General features: G+C 35.2%; 2 protein-coding genes and 1 non-coding gene across 3 annotated transcripts in view; 1 reads left to right on the plus strand and 2 right to left on the minus strand.

Moving 5' to 3' along the window:
• Positions 1 to 135: 135 nt before the first annotated feature.
• Positions 136 to 4,074, minus strand: LOC116166015 (uncharacterized protein K02A2.6-like). Its single transcript, XM_031480828.1, has 2 exons — positions 3,060 to 4,074; positions 136 to 2,879 (listed from the first exon to the last, which is right to left on the minus strand). Exons 1-2 carry the CDS (start codon positions 4,072 to 4,074, stop codon positions 136 to 138), a joined length of 3,759 nt encoding a protein of 1,252 aa, XP_031336688.1.
• Positions 4,075 to 6,626: 2,552 nt separating this feature from the next.
• LOC116160741 lies at positions 6,627 to 6,816 on the minus strand. The gene has a single exon (XR_004143327.1). It is a non-coding gene; the product is annotated as a U2 spliceosomal RNA (small nuclear RNA).
• A 1,322-nt stretch (positions 6,817 to 8,138) lies between these two features.
• LOC116160467 (EARP-interacting protein homolog) overlaps positions 8,139 to 24,105 on the plus strand; it is a 16,190-nt gene continuing 223 nt past the window's right edge. Inside the window, exons 1-6 of the mRNA XM_031473660.1 lie at positions 8,139 to 8,307; positions 8,847 to 8,981; positions 9,040 to 9,432; positions 9,483 to 9,703; positions 12,795 to 12,953; positions 13,004 to 13,135. Coding sequence (XP_031329520.1) covers positions 8,266 to 8,307; positions 8,847 to 8,981; positions 9,040 to 9,432; positions 9,483 to 9,703; positions 12,795 to 12,953; positions 13,004 to 13,135 — 1,082 coding nt within the window. The 5' untranslated portion in view covers positions 8,139 to 8,265. The remainder of the gene's footprint in view (positions 8,308 to 8,846; positions 8,982 to 9,039; positions 9,433 to 9,482; positions 9,704 to 12,794; positions 12,954 to 13,003; positions 13,136 to 24,105) is intronic.

The raw sequence follows: 24,105 nt of genomic DNA on the forward strand, positions 1-24,105 counted from the left end.
ATTTGTGTTGTATTTGCACGGGGCCGGAGAAGGAAACAAACATGTTACTTTACACAACGTTTATTCCATACTGAATTGTAGGGCGAAGTCGAATATCAATTTTGGGAAAAACCCAATACATTACATTCGTCCACCTTAAATGTATGACATAAACCTATCCGGTGGTTTGATCTGTCTTCTCTCCCTACTTAATGCTAATGGTACATTGTCAATATCGCTATCACTACTTACATCATGTGGTACCTGGGTGGTTATAGATGGAGTCTCTGAATTTGACATAGGAATTGATGGCTGACTACAAACTGGTTTAAATTTCAGCAACTGATTACAATGACGTTTCCAAATTTTATCAATTTCAGGAACTCTAACTATATAAGTACAATTACCACGGCGCTTTAAAACTAATCCCTGAACCCACACTGGTTTATTGGGTACACGATAATCTTTCACCAACACTTCTTCACCCGGTTCATAACGCACTTCACTTTTTCCCTTATAATGTTTGCACTGCTTAATCTGACTAGCTTTAACCCTACTTGTTACAATTTCGTTTGGCTTAATTAAACTAAACCTATTTCTTAAATTCCTACCTAACATTAAATATGCGGGGGATACTCCTGTTGTACAATGGTTAGTGTTTCTATAGTCAAACAAGAAATTACTTAAAATGATATTTAAATCAAGTTTGGTGTTTTTACCTAGTGCATTTTTAAGTGCATTCTTAATAGTCTTAACCGCGTTTTCTGCGGCTCCATTACAATGAGGGGAATAGGGAGGTGAGGTCATAAATTTTATGCCATTTTTCCTTAAAAATTGTTTAAATTCGAGTGATTCAAATTGGGTACCGTTGTCTGAAACTAACAGTTTAGGAAGGCCATATCTTGCAAACGTGGTACGCAGTACCTGAATTGTGGAACTACTGGTAATTGTAGTCATTGGAAAAACTTCGATCCACTTACTATGAGCGTCTAAAATTATGAAAAAGTGTTTGCCAAGAAATGGTCCCATAAAGTCAACATGTAGTCTCTCCCAAGGAGAATTTGGCCAGTTCCATGGAGATAATTTTGCTTTTGAAGGTGACTTTTTATGTAATATACAGGATTGACAAAATTTAGCAGTATTCTCTATGTCCTTATCAATATTTGGCCACCAAAAATACGATCTAGCCATACTTTTCATTTTTACTACACCCATATGGGTTAAATGTAATTGATTTAAGAGAATGCTCCTTAATTCCGTGGGAATAACTAATCTATCTTTCCACAATAGGCAATCATCTTCAATGGTCAATTCATTTCTACGAATGAAGTAGCACTTAAGATCACTATTATCATGTTTCAAACTAACATTTTCAGGCCAACCATACCTAACTCGTTTTATAATTTCTGTTAAAGTTTCATCTTGTTGAGTTTTATCTTTAACTAACTTAAAATCGATAGGAAAATCATTGTTGGTTTCAAAAAAATTACAATAATCAAAATCAGATTCCTCAATTTCTTGTGACGGAGAAGGTAATCGAGATAAACTATCCGCCATATTATGTTCAGAACGAACAAATTCGATCTCATAATTATAATTCGATAATATTACTGCCCATCGTTTTAAACGATTTGCACAGAATTGAGGTATACCTTTCTTCGGATTGAAAATAGAAATTAAAGGTTTATGATCAGTGACCAAAGTAAATCTTTTAGCATAAAGATATTGATGAAATTTTCGCAGTCCAAAAATTATCGCTAAACCTTCCTTTTCTATTTGACTATATTTTTTCTCTGCTTCATTCAAGGAACGTGATGCATAGGCAATAGGTTTTTCACTTCCATTCTCGAATGTGTGAGAAAGGATTGCACCTATACCGTATTGTGATGCATCCACAGACAAATTAATTTTCAATTCTGGATTGAAGTGAACCAAAACATCAGCAGACAACAAAATAAGTTTTACTTTTTCGAATGACCTTTGACAATCTGAAGTCCAACTCCAGTTACAGTTTTTTTTAAGTAAACAATATAAAGGGTATAACAGCGTTGCTAAATTAGGAACAAATTTACCATAAAAATTTACAAGTCCCAAAAAAGATTTTAGCTGCGTTACATTAGTTGGAATTGGTGCATTCTTAATTGCTAGGATTTTATCTTCAGTAGGATGTAAACCATCCTTATCAATTACGAATCCTAAATATTGAACTGATTTTTGAAAAAAACAGCATTTATTACGACTTAATTTTAAACCACAATCTTGTAATTTACTTAAGACTGATTTTAATCGATTCAAATGCTCATTTTCATTTCTCCCAGTAATGAGGATGTCATCTAAAAATGCTATGACTCCAGGTAGCCCTTGTAAAATGCTATTAATTAATTTTTGAAATTTTGCTGGCGCGCAAACTATTCCATATGGAAGCCTATTATATCTATAAAGACCCTTATGAGTAGATATAGTAACATATTGTTTAGAAGCTACGTCTAATTCCACTTGCTGGTATGCCTGTGATAAATCTAATTTAGAGAAAAATTCTCCACCTTGTAACGTACTAAACAAATCTTCGATTCGTGGAATACAAGGAAAATCCGCTATCAAATATGGATTGCAGGTAACTTTAAAGTCTCCACAAATACGTACATTACCGTTTTTTTTTAACACACACACAATGGGTGCAGCCCATTCACTATAATCTACAGACGATATCACACCTAACTTTTCTAAGTTATCTAATTCCTTTTCTACCTTATCTCTTAACGCATATGGCAGTGGTCTAGGTTTGTGAAACTTTGGTGTTACAGTGGTCTCTTTTAATTGCAACGTAAACACCCCTTTATTAAATTTACCAAGACCTGGTGCAAAAACGTTAGAATATTTGGAAATTATTTGTTCCAAATCTGCATTAACAAAATTTACGCTCGCATTCTTATCGCAAATATTTAAATTATAAGAATACAAAAAATCTCTGCCTAAAATAGGACAGCTACCATCTTCAATAACAAAAAAGTTTAAATAATTAACCTTATTTTTGTAGGTAATTTTTAACTTAAGATATCCTAATGGTCGTATTTTGACACCATTATAAAAATACAATGACTTATCGGTTTCGATAAGCGCAAACTTAAAGAAAAGTTCTCTGTACAATTGATACGAAATTGCAGATATACTAGACCCAGTATCTAATTGAAATTCCAGTTCTACACCTTCGACCAATACGCTTATCATTATAGGCACATTTTGCTTAGAAGTAATTGAAAACAATGACATTTTTTCAAACTCACTAGCATTTTCCTCGTCCATAAAATGATTAACATTCGACGGTACCTTACTTTTAGACTTGCGGTGAGACGACCCTGGTGATTGTTGAGAAGATGATTTTACTGGACAAACGGGTGCCAGATGTCCTTTCTTGTTGCAACGATGACAAGAATAGTCGCGGTACTTGCAGTCTTTTGCCATATGGGTTGATCGCCCACAAACCGTGCATTTACCACGTAACTTGTGGCGGCTACCGGAACTGATATGATGAAGGTCGGGTTCCTCTTTACAAACGACTTTCTGCAAATCAAAATGATTAACTACGGCTGTTTTATTGAAAGCAATTTCAATGGCACTTGATAACGAAACTGTCACTTTTTCCTCGAGTAACCTGTCCAAAATAGGACCTGGATTAAATCCCATGATAAAAATATCACGAAGAACAACTGGTAATTCTGTTCCAAACTCACAATGTGTTGCTAAACCACGTACTCGCGCTGCCCAATCATTCACCGATTCAGTGTCTGTCTTTTTGGCGTTGTAGAACTTGTATCTTGCCGCCAAACACGACGCTTTTGGTGCAAAATGATTATTTAACACTTTAATTAAATTATCAAATGACTGTTCTTCTGGCGTTTTAGGAATACACAAGTCATAAACCAGTTTATATGTTTGCTCACATAAACAATTTAACAAAATAGCACGTTTTTTAACATCATCTTGAATGCCGTTCGCCACAAAATAATTGTTTAATCGCGCTTTATAGATTGTCCAATCACTGTTTTTGAAACTAAATTCTGGTAAATGTCCAACACTTGCGGCACTGACAGCCATTGTTTAACCGATGCACAATTTATTTCTAAATGTTAACCATATCCTTTAAAAATCCAAATCCACGTCGCCAATGTTGTATTTGCACGGGGCCGGAGAAGGAAACAAACATGTTACTTTACACAACGTTTATTCCATACTGAATTGTAGGGCGAAGTCGAATATCAATTTTGGGAAAAACCCAATACATTACACATTGTTGATTGGCGGTCAACGATATTTACGGAAAAATGAAAGAAAATGATGTTTAGGAAAGGCGGTCGGCAGAAGATGAACGGGTTTAAAACTGACCAAAGCAGGAGGATCATATGGTCTCGTTGATCCCGCCTATCTCATCTACAAATCGAAAAGTAAGTGTAGAGACTGTATAAACTACGTTAAGAGAATTGGAAGAAAAATGTGACCACGCGATGGATTGTTAGATGAAGCTGTTTATCTTTCACGGTAAAGACTGGTACGTCAGATGAAGATTGACTGTATTATACGACGATTTATAATTACTAAATTTATAATATAAAACTGAATATTTGTGTTTCATTAGTTAAACGATTCAAACATCATGAAAGAACTGTAAACAATAGCTACGCATCAAACCGTATCAAATTTTCTAGCTGTGTGGCAGGTGGCTGCATGCATTTATTACTTCGTTTAAATCGTGGGATACCAGTGACGTATTCGCGCCTCGATTGCTATTGGTCGATAGTTACGAGGCAACCTGTAATATACCAACCTTGGACCATGCCCACATCGTCGACAAGTGCGCAAGGGACACAACGCCGACCATGCCCACTTCGCCGACGGACACTACGCCGACCGTGCCCACATCGCCGACAAGTGAACAAGGGACACTAAGGCGAACGTGACCATAACGTCGACTCATACAACACTTCTTAATCAAGCTGGACGGTGTGCAACACCAAGTAGCTTTTGACGTTAGGTTATTGTAGGTTTAGAATGTTTTTTTTTTAACTTTTTTCGAACTACAGACTCATACGAAAATTCTTAATCAAACTGGACGGAGTGTGAAGCAAAGCAGCTTTGGATATTAGGTTATTTGTAGGTTTAGGACATGTTTTTAAAATGCAAACTCATACACTGGACAGAGTATGAGGGGCCTGGATTTTCGAACAGTCGGCGTTGTGGTCACGTTCGGCTTAGTGTCTCTTGCACACGTTTCGGCAATGTGGGCACGATCGGCGAAGTGGGCATGGTCGGCGTTGTGTCCCTTGCACACTTGTCGACGATGTGGGCACGGTCGGCGTAGTGTCCCTAGTCGGCGATATGGACCTTCAAAAAATCGTGTCGGCGTTGTGGGCATTCGGCGAAGTGTCCTAGATCCATTTGTAGGTTTAGGACATTTTTTTTATAAATGTAAACTCAATTCTTAATAAACTTGAACCATAGCCGTCTATAATTACAAGCCATGCTGAGAAGTTTGGCAACGTTGTCCGAAAGTCAATCGGTGGGCCGATATAATTTTAATGGCGTCTTGTTGCTCTTGAAAAATTGCATTTTTCCTCTCTCCTGTGTTTCGCCTTGGTGGTTTTAATACAGAAGAAAGATATTTAAGCAGCTTACAATTGTACATATATTTTATTTATTTACAAAAGTAGATAATAACATTTTTATTTGACGTTAAAATTCGGAACGCTGTAAATTGGTAACTGCATCATAACGTGTTTTCCATCGAGATCTCCGAAATTGGTGAACTTCTGTCGAAAGAGGTCGAGGTGAAGAACACGCTTAGGCACTTAATTTCGGCAAAAGGACAGTAAATCGCTGTGCATCAGCGAAGTTTTATCAACGACCAGGTGTGATTCGGAATGGCAGATTTTAAGCCAGTCACTACTCCAGTGGGTCTATGTACGAAGCTTTTAAAGAGGGGAGCCCCGTAGACTTCAAATTCCCGTACCGTGTACTCCTGGGAATAAGTCGGAAGGTTCCTTCAGAAAATCGACTTGACATGTCCGTGCTAGAATATCTGAAATACCAACTAATAAAATAATTATTGTATTCTTTCACGATAAACACTTACCGTACTTACGTACCACGTAGTGTGTAGGTCATATTTGAGCTTGTACAGGTACTTTGAACAAATACAAGTGCTTATAAAGGGCCCACTAAGGAGTAGCCTGCTTTAGAGGTTATGACAACAAATCGATATATTTCGTTTAGCAACTTACCTGAATAATAATTTCTGTTCATTCCGTACGGAGTAACACAAATTGTCGCAATCTCGCTCTGTTAAAACAGGTAAAAAGGAATATTACACCCAAAACACACATAAAAAATACACCTGAAATCTGTCAAGTTGAATTAGGAAAGCGGCCTACCATGCAGTGTTGCCATAATTCTCAGCACGGCTTGTAATTATAGACGGCTGTGCTTGAACAGAGTGTGTGGTTTTTCGAATAGTCGGCGTTTGGTCACGTTCGCGGCTTAGTGTATCGGCGATATAGAACCATCAAAATATCGTGTCGGCTTTGGGGGGATCGACGAAGTTCCTAGACCCAAAAAAAAGCCATTGGCAGCAATTATATCTTTGTTTTTATTTGTTTATTTGGGCCGATCCCGGAGGTACTGCAAGACCGGGCCAACCCGCGACGGAGGTGGAGCAAGCCCCTAACCTCCGTCAATTTCCAAAAATCAGTTTAATATACTGGACCCGCATGCGGGTCGTATCAGATATTAAGCTGATAAGAACAGATACTACACTTTGATCTTAGCCATAGGCCGAGAAGCGATAACGAATTGGGTTTAACGTGCTGACCTTATTCTGCCATGTCAGCAATTAAACTAACAGAGTTACTAGCAGCGCCCTCTCTTATGAGTTATGATAATAGTAATTTTAAACCCCAAACACAGCTTAAGTAAGCTGTGCCCCAAATACTAGTGATTCCAGAATTCACTTCTTTGCTGATGGCGATTTGGAAGGATAGTATTTAGACTTAAGATTTAGCAAAGGATCATTCATTATATGTATTATCTACTACATTTAACATAACATTCCTATACATTTTCAAATCAGCCGTGTGGTTTCTGGATAAATAACGCTTGGGCGCCGCGAGCCAATTATGCTTGTGGTAACGTTTCTGACCCCTCTGTAGAATTGTATAAAATATTAAAATCCACCAGAAAAAAAATTCTACTTGTAGTATAAAATCCATATATTATGTTATGAGTTTATAAATTCAAGGCATACAATATACAAAAGTCATTGATTATACAGATATACCATATACACATAACCAATGGTGCAGTGCAGTGCTGTGCAGTGTAGTTTACGAGATACCAACATACCAATATGCTGTTTATCACCATACCAATATGAATATACAGGGTGGTGACATGCGTAACGCATCATAGGGATTTCAATGTAAAATTCATAACATGCGATTATTGGCTCCCCAAATTATTTTAGAGCAAAAATGTATTAAGGTTTTTTGTAGAAAAAAATTTTTTACGTCAATTAATCGTATTAAGTTTTCAATTTTTTACATAATAAAGACGGAAAATTGGAAAAATAAAACCCGCATCTTTTCAATAATCTGTGATGCCATGGAATTTTATAATACAAAAACTACTCCAATATCCGTCATGCCATGGAATGTCTGCTATAAAACAAATCAAATTCTATAAAAAAGTATTATATTTAGAACAGCGAATTCAACATAAACAAAGACCAAATTACTAAAAACGGTTTCCTAATATAACAATTAACAATAAATGTTCGAATAAGTCACCATTATCTGCAAGACAGTAACCAAGTCGATCATAAAATCCATTTCGAACTGCTGCTAATTGATAACTGGACATCTTCTTGTTTTAGAAAATTCCATGGCATCACAGATTATTGAAAAAGATGCGGGTTTTATTTTCCCAATTTTCCGTCTTTATTATGCAAAAAATTGAAAAGTAATGCGGTTGATTGACGTAAAAATTTTTTTTCTACAAAAAACCTTAATACATTTTTGCTCTAAAATAATTTGGGGAGCCAATAATCGCATGTTATGAATTTTACATTGAAATCCCTATGATGCGTTACGCAAGTCACCACCCTGTATACTAACATCACATAACCTCAAAAATATAATAGATGGTCTTCCTCTCAGTTCTCACCTTTATTTATTTTCATTAAATGAATAAACAAAGGCCTCAGGATTCACGGTAGATTATTTATTACATTAGATTGAAATGGAAAACGAAAATTCCGTAATTTACGGGCTTGAGTTTCAGGTAAATAGTGGAGCAATTTTAACTTTTTTGGTAGTAACTTTAGCTACACAGTAGTACAATCCAAAATTATTTTGCTTTTAGGGTAATCTACCTTTAGGCAACCTGTTGATTACTTTATAGAAACAAAGTAGGGATGTATCTGAAAGGTACAAAATTACAGACTTCACATATTATTAATAGTAGCACTTTAGTACCTACTGACATGCCTTAGTTTTATCAAAGTGCTCTCCAAGAGTCAATTTGATTATATACTTATAGTCCTTTTGTTATGTCAATCTTCTTAAGAATGAACTTTGTGCGCTTTCACATGTAGATATTAAATTATTGATGGCAAAGAAGAAGACTGCGCATAGTGTTGATACACAAAATGCGTCTGAGAATACAAAAATTTGGCAAACAAGGCTGTGAGGGATTTCTAATGAGTCTGTATTAGTGATAGGTATCATGTTCTAAGATTGACTTAACTAATAATCAACCCCTAGTAGTGTCACCTTTCATTCCTTCACCGTTTATCACATTAATTTGTATCTAATTTTTAGGCTCGGGCCCTTTGTGCTCAACTAGCAGATACTGAAAAAATCAGGTTCTTCGTTGGAACACAATCCTTAAAACAAGTAAATAACCAAATTCATTTAGTCGAGTTTGATGAAGAAAAATCAACATTAAAAACTTTGGTAACAGTCTAGTATACTAGGCACTGTTTGAAATATTAATCCATCCAAATTATCATAGGTATACCATCACTCAGATGGAGAAGTGTGGAAATTGAATGCGAGCCCAACTGATCCCTCTTTGATAGCATCATGCTACAATTCGGTCAACAAAGAAAACTTATGCACCATGAAAACGGCTATTTTAAAAATACCAGACATTTTTAACGACGATAACATTGATAATTTGGAAATAGTAACGAAATTTGATACCTCCGCTTTCGGGAATGATATAAAGACAACAGAGTTTCATCCCAATGATAGGACGAAAGCGGCATCTGTTACCGATAATCAAATTGTAGTATGGGATATATTGAGCGAGAATGCCCAAAACGTCTCGCATATCACGTTGGAAGGTAAAAATAGTCCAAAGTTTACAATGGGTAAATGGAATCCGCATCAAAACGGCAATCAGGTTTTATTTTATTCATCACGTACTTTGGTAATAAAGTGATTCTAATGTAGTTTGCGACTGCAACTGACACCCACTTGAAAACTTATGATATTCGAACGGGGTCTCTGGCATGGAATATCGATAATGTGCACAGTCAACTCACACGAGATATGGATTTTAATTTAAATAAACAGTACCACATTGCTACATGTGGTGACGATGGTTTTGTCAAAATTTGGGATTTTAGGCAAACTTCCATTCCAGTCTATTCGAGAACTGATCATTCACATTGGTAAGTTTGGGCGATTTAAAACGTACTTATTCATAATAACAGTTTTCCACTGAAAGATGCATAAAAGTGCAATGCATCTCTTACAGACTGACGCTACCTACGTACCTATCTATAAATTGGAGCAATACCATTCCACTCCCTCCCCAATCAATCTTTTAAACAGAGGAACATACTTACAGGCCTATCCTGACAGACTTGTACAAAAAGTTTCTTTAAAATTTAATATTTTTAAATGTCTTTGGCAACACTTTGTGAGTGAGAGTTAATTTGAGGGATATAATGAGTACAATTTTCTTCTGCATACTATAAAGCAAATATCCATCCCGTGAAGTAGTGAATTCTTGCAGGTACCTACTATAACTACACAGTGGACACTTTCGGGAGAACATTTTTCTGGAGATTTTTCTATAGGTACCTATTGTGCATGGCTCACAAAGTCTGTCAAACACAATCGTTGAAACTATTAAAAGGCACTGAGTGAAAACTGTGAATATAGCCTCAGATTTGTGACTTGCATAGGTACTATCATTGTTTAACTGTGTTTTCCCCTCAGTTTTCCCACTTTGAAGGTCTTTCCAGAAGACGTTTAAAGGTGTTGCAATTCCTTTAACTACATTTTGTTTCAAAATGGGTTTTTAAAAGTGGTGGTTTCATAGAGGCATTTCTCGAAGTATTTGATCGAATTTCAAAATAAACAACGCACTGTGGATTAAACTGATCTGAGCTTCCAGTCTAAGTGAAACCTCATTTGAAGTAGAATTCTTCATATATATGGTGTTATACGACAAAAACTGAACAAAAAGTTCCTCTACCAGTTTTCCATCAAACCGCTATTTTTCGAGGTACTGCGGTTTTAAAAATCTCCGCCCCCCCCCCTTCGCTGCGCCACTGGTTAAACTTAATAATTACCCATTTTTAACAACAAAAGAAGGTTCAAAATAAACTATAATTATGACAAGTACGTAATTACAACAGTTGTTCAAAATGTCCGCCGTCTGCTAGTAAACAAGCTTCAGCACGTCGAAAAAAAAAGTGCCGGTCTGATCAAAAACTGGTAGAGGAACTTTTTATTCAGTTTTCGTTGTATAACACCATCCCACGGTCCGTGTGCGCGAATTTCGAAACACCCTGTATTCCTTTTTTTTAGTTATAGACTCATTTGTCAGTGTTTCTGGGTTTTAGGGGAATTTTTCGAAAGGAATTATTCTTCGTATGTGAATATTTTGTCCGTCCGTCTGTCTGTTCTTCATCTAATAATACTTTTTATTTTCATCGACACATGATTGTAGTGCATAGGATGTGTCAAAAAATACATTACACGAGAACAAAAAGACACGACAATATCCTCGGCGATATCAAACCTTCGCCAATCGAGTTCAAGGATCAGCTATTGACTATGAGCCAGATTAAAAGTTGTGTTTCCGACTACGAGTAAAAAATAAGAGGAGAGAATATATCATATCACTTCTTTTGCGCTTGTCAGTTGTGTCCACTTGACTTATCATAAAACAGAAGAGAGGATGTCAGTTTTGTTTTATTACACCACTGCCAATAATGACGCGTTTCCCCCCATTCTTCTCGTACTCTTATAACTTCCTTTTTGTCCATTTCCGTCTCGTCCCCTTTTAATGCAAGGTTCTCTCCTTTTATTTTTTACTCGTAGGTTTCCGAATACGAATTGTCCAAAAATTCCCCTACTGAAAATTGTATGCGATTCCTCGTATCCTATTAATTTTTCCCTTGTTCTGCTCAATATCAAGACAATCAGGTAACAATAATGTCGTTTTTTGAGGATTTTACAAATCAAACAAAAGAAACAAACAAGTTTAAAAAGTCATTATGCAAACATAACTGACGAGAGCGTATTTTCCTCCTAATAATATTAATGCTGGGACCAGGAAAAAATACAGGCAAGCACGAGATCCTTACCGCATTCTCTTTCAAATGAGTCGCCTATCGTCGAAGTCTATACAGTTTAATGAAAAATAGTGGAGCATATACAAATACATACCAATTTTGAAATGGGCATTAGTTTTACATTTATTCGAAGTGTCTACATATGGAACTTTTTATAAATGCTTTCGTAAATAGCATTGCGCATTGTCTACATTAGAAATTTCATTGAATACCTTTATAAATAAAACATACAGCATGCGTTAACAGTAATTTTGAAACCGGTATTAATTTTAGTTTCATTCAAGGTGCTTACATATGATATTTTGTTTAACTGCAACTAACTAACAAATAAGAAAGTTGCCATTGCGCATGCGCAAAACCAAATTTTGCAATTGGTGTTAGATTTGTCTTCATGCCAAATGCCTTATGTATAAAATTTCATTTAAATGCCTTCATAAATAAAAAAAGTTGGCATTGCGCATGCGCAAAACAACATTTCTGAAAATGTCGTTAATTTTACTTATATTCGTAGTGTTTACATATAAAGTTTCAAAGTGAGGCAATACAAAAATCTATAATTATACAGTAAAAAAATGATATAAATACTCAAAAGGGAGAAGTGTGACGGACGACAAAGTGCAGCCCATAGCAATTTTTCACTTTCGAGAGGAAAATACTTTAAAAACTACCATTAAACGGCATATTTAAGCGCCATAACTCAGATTACTGGTGCGATCATCCTTTTTTTAAATTGAGTATCAAAATAAAGCTACAAGCATGGCGAGAGCTTTAGATGCGCAGTTTACTTGAATGTCTCCAGTGCCGTAGTCATGATAACGAGCATGATACTGTAATATAGTTCGATACGCTCAACTAACTGTCACTGAAGTAGGAATGTCAATCGACAAGTTTTCCCTGTCGATATCTTATTCGGTCTGCGCTGTTTTTTGGCATGCTATAGCGCGTTCCCTGTACCTATAGAAATAATGAATCCGTGAGTGTACCAAGCAAAAAATACAGTTTAATTTCCCAACTAAACTAAATTACACTTCTGATTTAAAATCACAATAAAACATAGTTTACTTCTCTAGCTAGAGTATAAAGTTCTAAGAATAGAAAATACACATACACAAACATTTATTGAAAATAGACATTCTGGCAAAATTAGTGTAAAATCGTTCAATCTTCATTTTAGGGTGTGGTGCGTTAGATTTAATCCTTTCCATGACCAACTCCTGCTAACAGCCAGTTCGGATGCTCGTGTCCTTCTCTCCAGTGCTGCTAGTGTCAGCTCAGAAAATAATGAAAGCATCATTCACGACGACCCATTGGAAAATCAAGATAATAAACAGATGTAAGTGTATCTAAATGAAGTTTGAAGTTAAATTTACCCATACTTTTTAGATTATCAGATGGCCCCCTTCAATGGTGCGAACACGAAGACAGCGTTTATTGCGCGGAATGGGCCCCTGCTGAACCATGGATATTTGCGTCACTTAGTTACGATGGCCGTCTTCTTATCTCGCGCGTTAAAAGATCTTTAAAGTATCAAATTATGTTGTAATGTTTAAGTTAAATTTATATGAAAGTGAAACCTTATTTAATGTCAAATTATAGAGTTAGCTAAATTAGTCTTTATTTTTATTAGCATCAAATTGCAATTTTTTAACAGAAAGATGTATAACAAAGATGATAAGAGCTGCATGTGGGTCCGGAGAAGCCTTATAAGTTTGGAGTTCTACATTAAGGGAAGGGATCAGTATGTAAGCATGTTACATGCACATCAGACTGTTTTAACTTATTAATCAAGGCGTTCCACGGGGTTTTTTTTTTATTTTTATTTTTTTTATTTTTATTTTTTTTATTTGTTTCCGTTATACATCATCGTGAAGTTTGAAATGTTTGGAGGTTTGGCGTTTTAGAGGTTTCAAGTTTTGGATTTGCAGGTTTTGAATTGAAGTTAACAGCCGGTATTATAAAGCATACTTATAATCTTTGAATATAGTAACTACCTTTGATTTCTGCATTTCTCGGCAATGCACTGGGTTTCAACACAACTTTTTTTTAATGCTTTCATGTTTCAGCAAGTTTCAGTTTGGGCTCATCGTCAGTGTATGAAATTCATAAAGAAATTCTTTTAACAGAATACATACATCGTTATTAAAGATGGGACCAAAGCTCTCACACTCAAACCGTTTGAGATATAGACATGAAAATTAGAACGCTTCTATTTTTAAACCAACTACCTCGCGACGTAGTAAGATTGCCCTCCAAAATATTCAAAATTAAAATGAAAACATTCTTAAACGAAAAATTTAGAATTGTCAATGGTATTCATCCGATTTCAACGTAAGTTATTCTTTAAATGTAATTGTCCCTTTGTTCTTTATCTCATTCAAACTTGACGTTTATAAAAAAAATGTTTTTGTCTTAACAACAATAAAGATTTTTATTATTATTACTTCACATATTTTGAGGTTAAAGTTTTTGTTGACACATGGTTTTTTGTGCGACCGCCATCTTGAATTTTTTTATGACATAGTTCATGTGATGCGTCTATAAAGAAAGCTCATTTTTTTCTCTCTCTTACTAGATAAACCCACCATTAGGCTTTTCTAATGCAATATCATTCGTAAACGCTAGAACAAAATAAAAATTGATGGTAAAGTGTAATAAACTGGGTAATGGTTTAGAAATAAATGTATGCAACTAAATTTTCAGAAGGACCAACAAACTATAGCTTTTAGAATGAGCGTGAGCGCATGTACAAATTTCAAGTCAATTTAATTAAGTCTAAGATGGTCAGCAACACTAGATACGGGGAAAAATCGTTTCACTCATCGACATACAATTCGAACATTAATTACATATTGGGGTACATGGAGAAGAGTAGAGGGTCAAGATGCTTCCCTGTGGTACTCTTAATTTTCTGTAATATATTTATTTTTCATATTTTTTTTTATACACTAGTAATTTCTACTCCTTCTTTTGATTTTTTGGAATTTATTAAGAATGTATTTTAAATCAAATCACCATATTTTAAGATATATTTAACCTCTCATCTACACGTTTTAATAGATAAAACATCACAAATACATCAGTTATATACATATTTTTGGTATGTAAATGCTGTAAAAAGAAATTAAAATAACTTACGGAATTGATATCAAGACGACTGTTTAGTTACCAAGATGAATAGCTAAATTACACTAAAAAGAAAACAATGTTTGCTCATTTACTAAATTGTATTTTTTTCAGCCGTTTGACAATTTTTATTGAAACACTACTCATCAATCCCTATACCAAGTATGTAAAAAAGTACTATACTTACAGAAGGAACACTTCTTTTTAATCACCTTTGTAATTGTAACACGTGATTTTACTTGAGCTCGGTTATGAACATAAGATTGCTAATGAACAGTCACACTGTGATTCTCTTTGTTGATAATAATCTGCTGCCGACTTCGGTTTTAATTTTATTACTGGATCCACAAGCTACATTAAATTTGCTTTTGAAAGTACTGCTACTAAAGGACAACCACAAAGTACAAAAAAAAAGCTGAAACAGTCTTATATGTTTGGCATAATTACATTTGACATAACAGAACAGATCTGATAATAGTTACAGCCATTTAATTTAAATTGGCAAACACATCATCGAGTTCACCATCTGTACCATTTACATTTGCCTTATCAATACCGTTCACAACGGCGTCGCTTTCGTTGCAATTAGATGCAGAGTTATCGGCGTCAGGTATTTTAACAATTCTTTCTGTGCCATTACTTTCAATTATTTGGTTCTCACCGAAACTCACCCTCTTAATGTTATTTTTCGGAAGAACTTTGCTTTCTATACTAGGTAACTCCTCATTGTACTTACTTAAATTATTATTATTATTATTGTGATTATAGCTATTCTTTAATACGCCCCCATTATTTACTCGTTTAGATAAAACTATGTAATTTAGCGGTATCAATCCGGCTTTTCCGTTACCAACGGCAAACGCCCAACCTGTGTTCGTCAATTTCATCTCCTCCTGAATGTAAGTCGGCGCCAATAGTAATTCGTCGTTGACTCTTAAACTAAGTTCGTTATGTGATGTGGCCCTAAAATCAAAGGCCGCTTTCACTTTTACGCCAGGCGTTTTCCATTTTTCCGGATTGTAACGATCTGAAAATAGAAACAATCAAATAAGTAAGCAAATAGTGATGTTTTCATTGAACGTTTAAAATATATTTCTGTTTCCCTAATTGTAAATGTGGTGAAAGATGAACATATTTTGCATACATACACAAAAATAAAAATGAGTCATTCAAGTGAATGCAGGGGACAGGGTCATTTTTCCTATACCATGTACTGTATTCCACTTATATTCCTATGTATACTGTGTACATAAAGTCAGGGAACGCTTTAACTTATTTATTGCAAAAGAATTCACAAATGTGCATATATCACATGTCATTTTGAAGAAGTGTACTCTGAAGATTTTTTTTGTCACGCTTGAAGTCACACTTTGAATGTGATTTTCCACTTTCACTTTGAAAGTACCCTGTTCCGACTTCCACCACATAGTATAACCTCTAAACCTATAACTTTCCTCTTGTGATTATCCTCAATATGGCGAAAAAGAGATCGCAAGGCAGCAGTGGATCAGGTTGGACATACAAAATGCAAACTATATTACATTTTTCAATTTTCCAAAAAAATTGGCAAAAATCGTCCTGTTAGCAATAAATAAAAACAAAAACTGTGCCCTGTACTCTAAAGGGTTAATCAATCTGCCCCAAAATTTTATTCCACATATGGCTCCAAATAGTTGCGGATTTGAGAAAGAGGAGGTAGACAAAAGAAGTTCTATTTCAAATTTGAAGAATTTTATACACTGCTACTTGATCTTATCTGTAATTATTTACTGTAGTGATACATATATTGCCTCTATCTCATAGTCATTTTTACCTCCTATTTCCTTCCTTATCCTCATACATATCTATAGCAACCATCAATTGCTTGAACTTTGTACACAAAATATACAGGGTAAGTAAAAACATCCTCGCACAAGCCATTATCTCCATTAGTTATGAAGAAATTTTTTAAATAATTGGTGTGTATATCAAACTAGCACACCCAGCGAACTTTGTAAGGCCTATGGGTGATGCAACAGAAGTGTTACAACAGAAGCAGCAGCGGACAGAAGATAAAACATTTTTTGCAGAAGCGAAAGCAGGAGCGGAGGTGTAAATACTATTATAATTTGATGAACACTAGAATACTTAATTAGTCATAAAAATTTGGTATGAAATAAAACACACGAATTGTTGCGACAAACTAATGAGATGAATGAAAGTAAATAAAGGCAAACAAGTCACGGCAAGTCTGTCGGCTGGCTCAGCTGACAAACCCCGCCCGGGGCGCACGTCATCTGTCGTCCTGTTCGCCCAATCAAATAAAGCGCACAGCACACCTTGTCATATTTGAGAAATTCCGGCATACTTTCCTTATAAAATAGCAGAATCGAGGTGGACCGGAAAAATTCCAGTTGTGGAAGTGGAAGCAGAGGTCTGTTGCATTACTACCACCTGTCAGTCAATGTCTTGCTCTAGGATGGGACATAAGCGCACTTTCTCCGGCTGCGCCGTCTCACCTCACCTATTCAATAGGTAAATTTGGGCAAGTGACTATATGACTATAACATTGACAACTACTATCATGCAGTTAGATAAATTCCTGAAGACTAGGAAATAACTGTTAAGCGAATTTGTGTAATCCAGTATTTTCTTTTTCTTATGTTAATGATTGCAATAAATCCGAAAACACTTAACATTCCCGAAACAGTTGAAGATAGGTATAGGAAATATGTCTAAAATGTTTTGACGAATCCAAAAATTCATCAATGTACAATCAACATCGGATATAAAAACATTGAAACCGGTTGTCATTATAAGCGATATGCCTGGAGGAGTAGATACCTACATACATTACTTGAATCCTTAATATGAATGCATATTGTATCTTTGTTTCTTCATTTATAGTTGTTCCCAGTGACTGATAAGTGCTGTCACATCTTGGCAAATTGTGGTACATAAAACAATGTTGCGCTACCAGCGGCGCCAGTCTGCAGCGCATCAAAAACCCCTCCTGAGAAGGGACTCTATGACTTTTCCTACCAGCTGTCATTTTACCAGACTCCTGCTATTACCGACTATGTAAAAGACTATTAAGACCTGATGCACACGTCAGGTCTTTAAATGTACGGCGCCGTTGCGTAAACGAACCGGCAACATACAATTTAATGCACACATCTGTGATAAAGACAAGAAAAAACACGTAATGTGCTTATATTTATAAAAAAATTAATCTTAAAAGCAGAACAGGTGACACTGGCTTCACCCATTTACTGATTCATTATAAACATGATATCTTTTCGACTTCACCAATAAATACTTCTAGATTAAACTCTTCATTTTCACCCATTCTATCCGGTTGATAGATAACAAGCATTGAAAGGACAGAGGTGTGACCGCAGCGCCGTCGCGTTGATGACGGTACGAACTGGACGTTCCGTGCACGTACGGTATGCCGCATATGCGTACGATACCAGCAGTGCTGTATGTTTAAAAACCGGCCGTGTAATAGTTATTTATTATATCAGACAATAAAGGAATATTTTAACCATTGAGTGATTAACTTTCACGAGATGGTTAGTTTCCCTTTTATCGTCGTGTATAATACAAAACTTTACTTTATAGCAGGATCCAATTCTGAATTTAATTAAGACGTGAAAAATAGCAAGTTTAGGTTTTGCCGTCGCGGTCGTTTCCATAGAAACAGCATTTTCATATTTTATGAACGTCACTTTGTATCGTGCTCCGTGTCCCATTTGAAATAAGAATGACAGATGTCATTAGAATACATAATCATCTGTTTCAATTTATCTACTCTTGCGGTTAAAGTGATCACTTCCTCTACCCTCACAGATAAGAACCTACTCATTCAACCTATTAAAATTTAACATCTGGTATACAATAAAAATAATTTGCAACAGTTACAGTACATTTTTTAAAGTAATCTGTTATTTTTGTCTTTTTTTTCTTAATCCGAGTCAAATATCTTTTATGTGTTATTTTCATCAAGATTTCTTGGATAACATCAGAATTAAACTCTTCTTCAAAAGTGAATATTATTAATAGCCTCGCATATTGTTAGTTCTTCTTGGTCTTCGTTCCCTTCATCAGTGGTGTGATTAGTGCTTTTGACTTTTGATAATATCTCCTTCTCAGTAACTGGGCCACACATGGCAACATTGGTATCTATTCCTATGAGCTCCTTTATTTCAATTCTTGGTTCTGTGGCTAACTGAGCAGCCCATTGAAGTAGAGGTACGTCGTCATATTCATCCATCTTACAAGCGGAATTAAGTGACCAAAAATGTAAATTTTCTATACAAGGCCCTGCAACAGTGCGTCAGTCTTTCGTATATCGTACCTCATAACAAATATAAAACAACGGTGTATGCAAATGTCAACTATAGAAATTATTTTTGAAGGTACAGGGTGTCATATTTTTATGGTGTCAATAAGTAACCTTTTTTAAAATAAAACACCTTGTTTATTTTTATCTGTTTCGATGTCATTTGAACGCTATTCACTTTTTGATTTTTGGCCAATGTTGCCATCTTATTAATTTTTTCCCGTAGATTTAGTTGATCAATGTTAACGTTTTGGCTTAAGCATGTAGTACTTAATCAGGTTATATAGCTATGATATATTTTAATCACTTGTACTGCCTCCTAATGGTGGCAAAATATGAACATCAGTATATGTGTAGGTATACTTTGTTTCAAGGGTGCTGAACCTTTCGTCACACTATCTGACGTCATAGCAAAATTAAGGCAGGTCGTAAATTAGTAGTTGGTTTACATATTGTCACATTGACGTTTCAACTTATTTATTAAGGTGTCACTATCGTTCATCATTATTAGACCGCCCAAGTTGACAATCACTTGTAAGGCATCTGGTTCTGATAGGTTTTTTTCCTGTTCTTAGGTTTTATAATGGCTAAATGGTCATGTATTTTATGTAGAGGAAGTCCGTTGGTATGAATTAAACCTTTTCAACCGTTTGTAATCATCCTCATGTAACCGATTCTTTGCACATCCAAATGGATACTGCCAGAGCATCCGAAACTCTTTGAGATGAAGTGTATGATGGTTACAGAAAACGCATAGGAACATTTGTAGCTTAAAGTTTGTTTAGGCAGTTCGTAAATTAATATTTTGTTTACATAATGTTGATGTGAAATTAAGTATGCTACCAATGTGAAGAATACGCGTTAAGTTGCGCGAATTTTAATGACCCTTAACTAGCCATTTGCAGAAGTAGAATAGACCATGGTTTATCGGTAAGCCTTTTGCATTTATACATCTTACAAATTTGAGATAAAGCGTAGTCATTATACCACTGGCTCATTGAAATAACAACGCATACATACAGTTTCTGTTCTTTTGCCACACAGTCGAGATATTCGCATAAGGATCTTGAATATCTTCTGATCCGATTTATTTTAAAAAAAAACGCAATTGTGAAAGAAAACAGGTAGTGAAGAAAAAACTCTCAAATGTTCATATTCAAATCGTATGTACAAAAGACAAAAAGCGACACTACACCACAAATCCATCTTCTGATCCTGCATGGAGTATTAGGTATATACCGGACCCTTCACTACTTCTTTTTCTAACTGTTTTGAGAGTACCATCTTGCCAGCTTCTTCTAAAAGACCCTTTACTGTATATCCAGGTTTCGTCTAAAACCACAGGGCGTAATGGAAAGAGTGAAGTTTCGTTGTGTTTAAAGTCTCTCAAAAATTGTAGTCTTCTTTGAACTGCATAGGGCTGTTCCATTAAAAATAATCTATTGGAGACGGTGCATCTCCGCCACGTGAATTTCAGTTTGTTCAAACTGCGGGACAAAGAGGTACCAGATATTTCTACGCCATCAAGTCGTTGAAGATTACTGTGTAACGAACGGAGTGTAACTTCTCACCTATAAAATCAATTCAATAGCTAAGTGTTCTGGCGAACATCTTCATTCTGTGTATCGGTTCGTCATATTTACCTAATGGTAACGGGAATGACCTAAATTCATGATATGAGCGAATCGAACCATTACCTATGTGGTAAAATTTTTAAAATACTTGTCTATTAACGGCGTTGCTGCACTGTCGACTTGCCTAAGCGTTTTTAACTTTGATGATATTTACTTCACTTTTAACACAAACTACCTAATCAACACTGGAAATCTGTCTATAACGAAACGTTTGACGGATTGATATTATGACAGATCAATTGGTTTATTTGTCACGACTTACGTTAATGACGTAATTTTTTTGTCTCAATCGATTTAAATGTAATGAAGAGAGAATCACATTTATGACGTCAGGTTCAGCACCAGTGAAACAAAGAACATAAATTCCTATGTCTACTTCTTAATAAATATAGCACTGTATAAATTTATTTGTGTCTCTCTCATTTTAATGTAATGTAATAATAGTCCACATTCCAGTCCAGATATTCCGCTCTTATTTTAACCCGTGGGTAAATTTATGCGGTAGATTCCTGTAGTAAAACATATAACCAACAAATATCCGTCGTACAACATAATTCTGTGCGGGGACTTTAACATAAATTTTCTAACAGAGAATCCAAAGGCAAAACAGCTCTATTCGATCTTACAAATTCATACTGCTTAGAAACCATTTTCACTGAAGCAACCAGATTTACAAAACGAAGCGCTACTGCAATCGATTACATTTTTGCAAATCCAGATATCCAAATTACGAATAAAGCTGTTGTGGAGAACGGATTATCAGATCACACGTTACAGTTAGTTGAATTACTCACGAATCGTCACCCCCACCAAAACACTACCTATGAATACCGATCTTTTTCAAATAAAAATATCGAGATATTTTTGAATTTGTTAAAGCAGGAAACGTGGTTACCTGTGTATAATCCAAATCACGAGATTGAAAAAAGTTTTGCTTTTTCTACAATAAAGTCAAAGATTACTTCAAAACGAGCTTTAAAGTCACTCGCAAACCTCAAATTAGTAATGATTGCAATAACAACTGGCTTACAAAAGGTTTAATAATCTCAACAACCAATTTAAAGGAATTACATCTAAGAAGTAACTATGGTTTAATTGATGCTGATTATTACCGGAAATATAAGTCAATATACAGAGTGGCCCAACGAGAAGTATACAGAGGGCTTTTAGGGTATTAAATTTAGAAATTTCGAAAAATCCTCGAACACGTCAATTTTGTATTCGAGGGGGACAACTTTTGGAATACAAATCACGAACCCACGTCTTCACCCCTCTACGTAGGGAGCGTAACCCCTAAAATTTTAAATGGAATCCTATGGCAAATGGCACATTATTTGAAAGCCAATTTAATCGTGATTACTAATCTGCTTTGCTTTTTAAATTCTATTGATTCGTTTCGGAGATATTCGCTTTTGAAATGGTTTTTTCCCCTGATTTAAGTCCTTTAGATTACTTCTTGTGGGGATATTTAAAGAATAAGGTTTATGCTACTCCGCCCGGAACATTACAAGGGTTGCGAGCACGTATAACCATAGTGTAAGAATAGAATACACTATGGTATAACTCAACAATTTCGAGCGATTACCCCTAAAATCTTCCAACATGTACGGCAGCGTTTTGAAGCAAATCTTTGTTATTGCATGGAAGCAGGCGGAAGGCAATTCGAGCTGTGTGTTTAAAGTTATTTGTTATTTTTGCACAATTTAAACCTTGTATTAAAATTTATTTTAATACAAGGTAACTTAGATCGCATTTGTTTTGGTTTTTTTAGAAAAAACCATTTCAAATGCGAATATCTCCGAAACGAATCAATAGAATTTATAAAGGAAAGCAGATTAGTAATTACGATTAAATTGGCTTTCAAAACATGTGCCATTTGCCATAGGATTCCATTTAAAATTTTAGGGGTTAAGCTCCCTACGTAGAGGGGTGAAGACGTGGGTTCGTGATTTGTATTCCAAAAGTTGTGCCCCTCGAATACAAAATTGACGTGTTCGAGGATTTTTCAAAATTTCTAAATTTAATATCCTAAAAGCCCTCTGTATACTTCTCGTTGGGCCACTCTGTATAGAAAAACAATAAGAACTGCGAAGAAACTGTCATTTAACAAACAAATCTTAAATTCAAATTGCAAATCTAAGACTGTGGAAAATCATTAATAAAAATAGTAAACCATCTAAAATAAATAATGTCTCCAGCATAACTATCGACGGAATCGAAGTTACAAACAAGACTCTCATATCTAATGTTTAATAACTATTTTATCAATTTACCGAAAGAACTATTTTCGTCGCAACAAAACAACAGAACTGATCCTTGTCACTCTTCACTGGATATTGAGCAAAAGTACTTACATTCCATAAACCCGAAATCTTTCTTCGTTAGACCGGTTAGCGAAACAGAAGTCTTAAATGTAATTAATAATTTTAAAAATACGCACTCTTCTGGTCCATATTTAGTTCCTGTCTCAATTTTAAAAAAGAGCGCACTTTTAATAAAACCGCTAACTCTGTTAATAAATGAATGTTTTGAAAATGACTACTTTCCAAATGAACTAAAAATTTCTAAAGTAATTTGTCTTTTCAAAAAAGGCAACCCATACTCGATGAGTAACTATAGACCTATTGCCTTGTTATCTGTTTTTTCTAAAGTTTTTGAAAAACCCTTGACTCAACAGATCACTAACTTCTTAGATACAAACAATCTATTTTCACCGCAGCAATACGGTTTTAGAAAATCTAGATCTACATCACTTGCTCTCTGCAAAATTTTGGACAAAATTTACACAGAACTTGATTCCGGTAACAAGGTGTTCGCAATATTTGTTGACCTGCAAAAAGCATTCGATTGTGTGAATCACACAATATTGCTGCAAAAAATTGAACGGTATGGGCTGCGAGGCAAAATAAATAATTTGTTAAAAAGCTATTTAAACGGGAGAAAACAATTTGTAGAATATTTAAAAGCTACATCTGAATGTCGTGAAATTGATGTTGGTGTGCCCCAGGGTAGCGTCTTAGGGCCACTGCTGTTTATACTCTATTGCAACGATTTAGGTCAATGTATTAGTTCTCATTACACAGCTTTTGCGAACGATATAACTTTGTTGTTTTCGGAAAACGATTTAGAATCCCTGACAGATTCGATATCATCAAATCTTGAAACATTAGATGCTTTCCTTAGTAAAAATAAACTAATTTTAAATATTGATAAAACCTACACAATGCAATTCCTTATGCGTCAACATCTTTATACGGAAAGCACATTAATCAGGAAAAATAACAAATCTATAGAACAAGTAGCATCAATGAGATTACTGGGTATTGAACTTGATATGTCTCTAAATTGGAAACAGCAAGTGTGTACTGTTGCACAAAATTGTGCTAAGAATTGTTATGTTTTGA

This window comes from Photinus pyralis, unplaced genomic scaffold (genome assembly GCF_008802855.1).
Source record: "Photinus pyralis isolate 1611_PpyrPB1 unplaced genomic scaffold, Ppyr1.3 Ppyr1.4_LG1, whole genome shotgun sequence".
Lineage (NCBI taxonomy): Eukaryota > Metazoa > Arthropoda > Insecta > Coleoptera > Lampyridae > Photinus > Photinus pyralis.

What these genes read in the sequence shown, in the direction of transcription:
- LOC116166015 (XM_031480828.1), bottom strand. Translation starts at nt 4,074, where the DNA reads ATGGCTGTCAGTGCCGCAAGTGTTGGACATTTACCAGAATTTAGTTTC. An exon ending in GTCATTGTATTTTTATAATG is followed by an intron (nt 2,880 to 3,059) that starts GTGTCAAAATAC and finishes TTGTTAATGCAG; the next exon opens with ATTTGGAACAAATAATTTCC.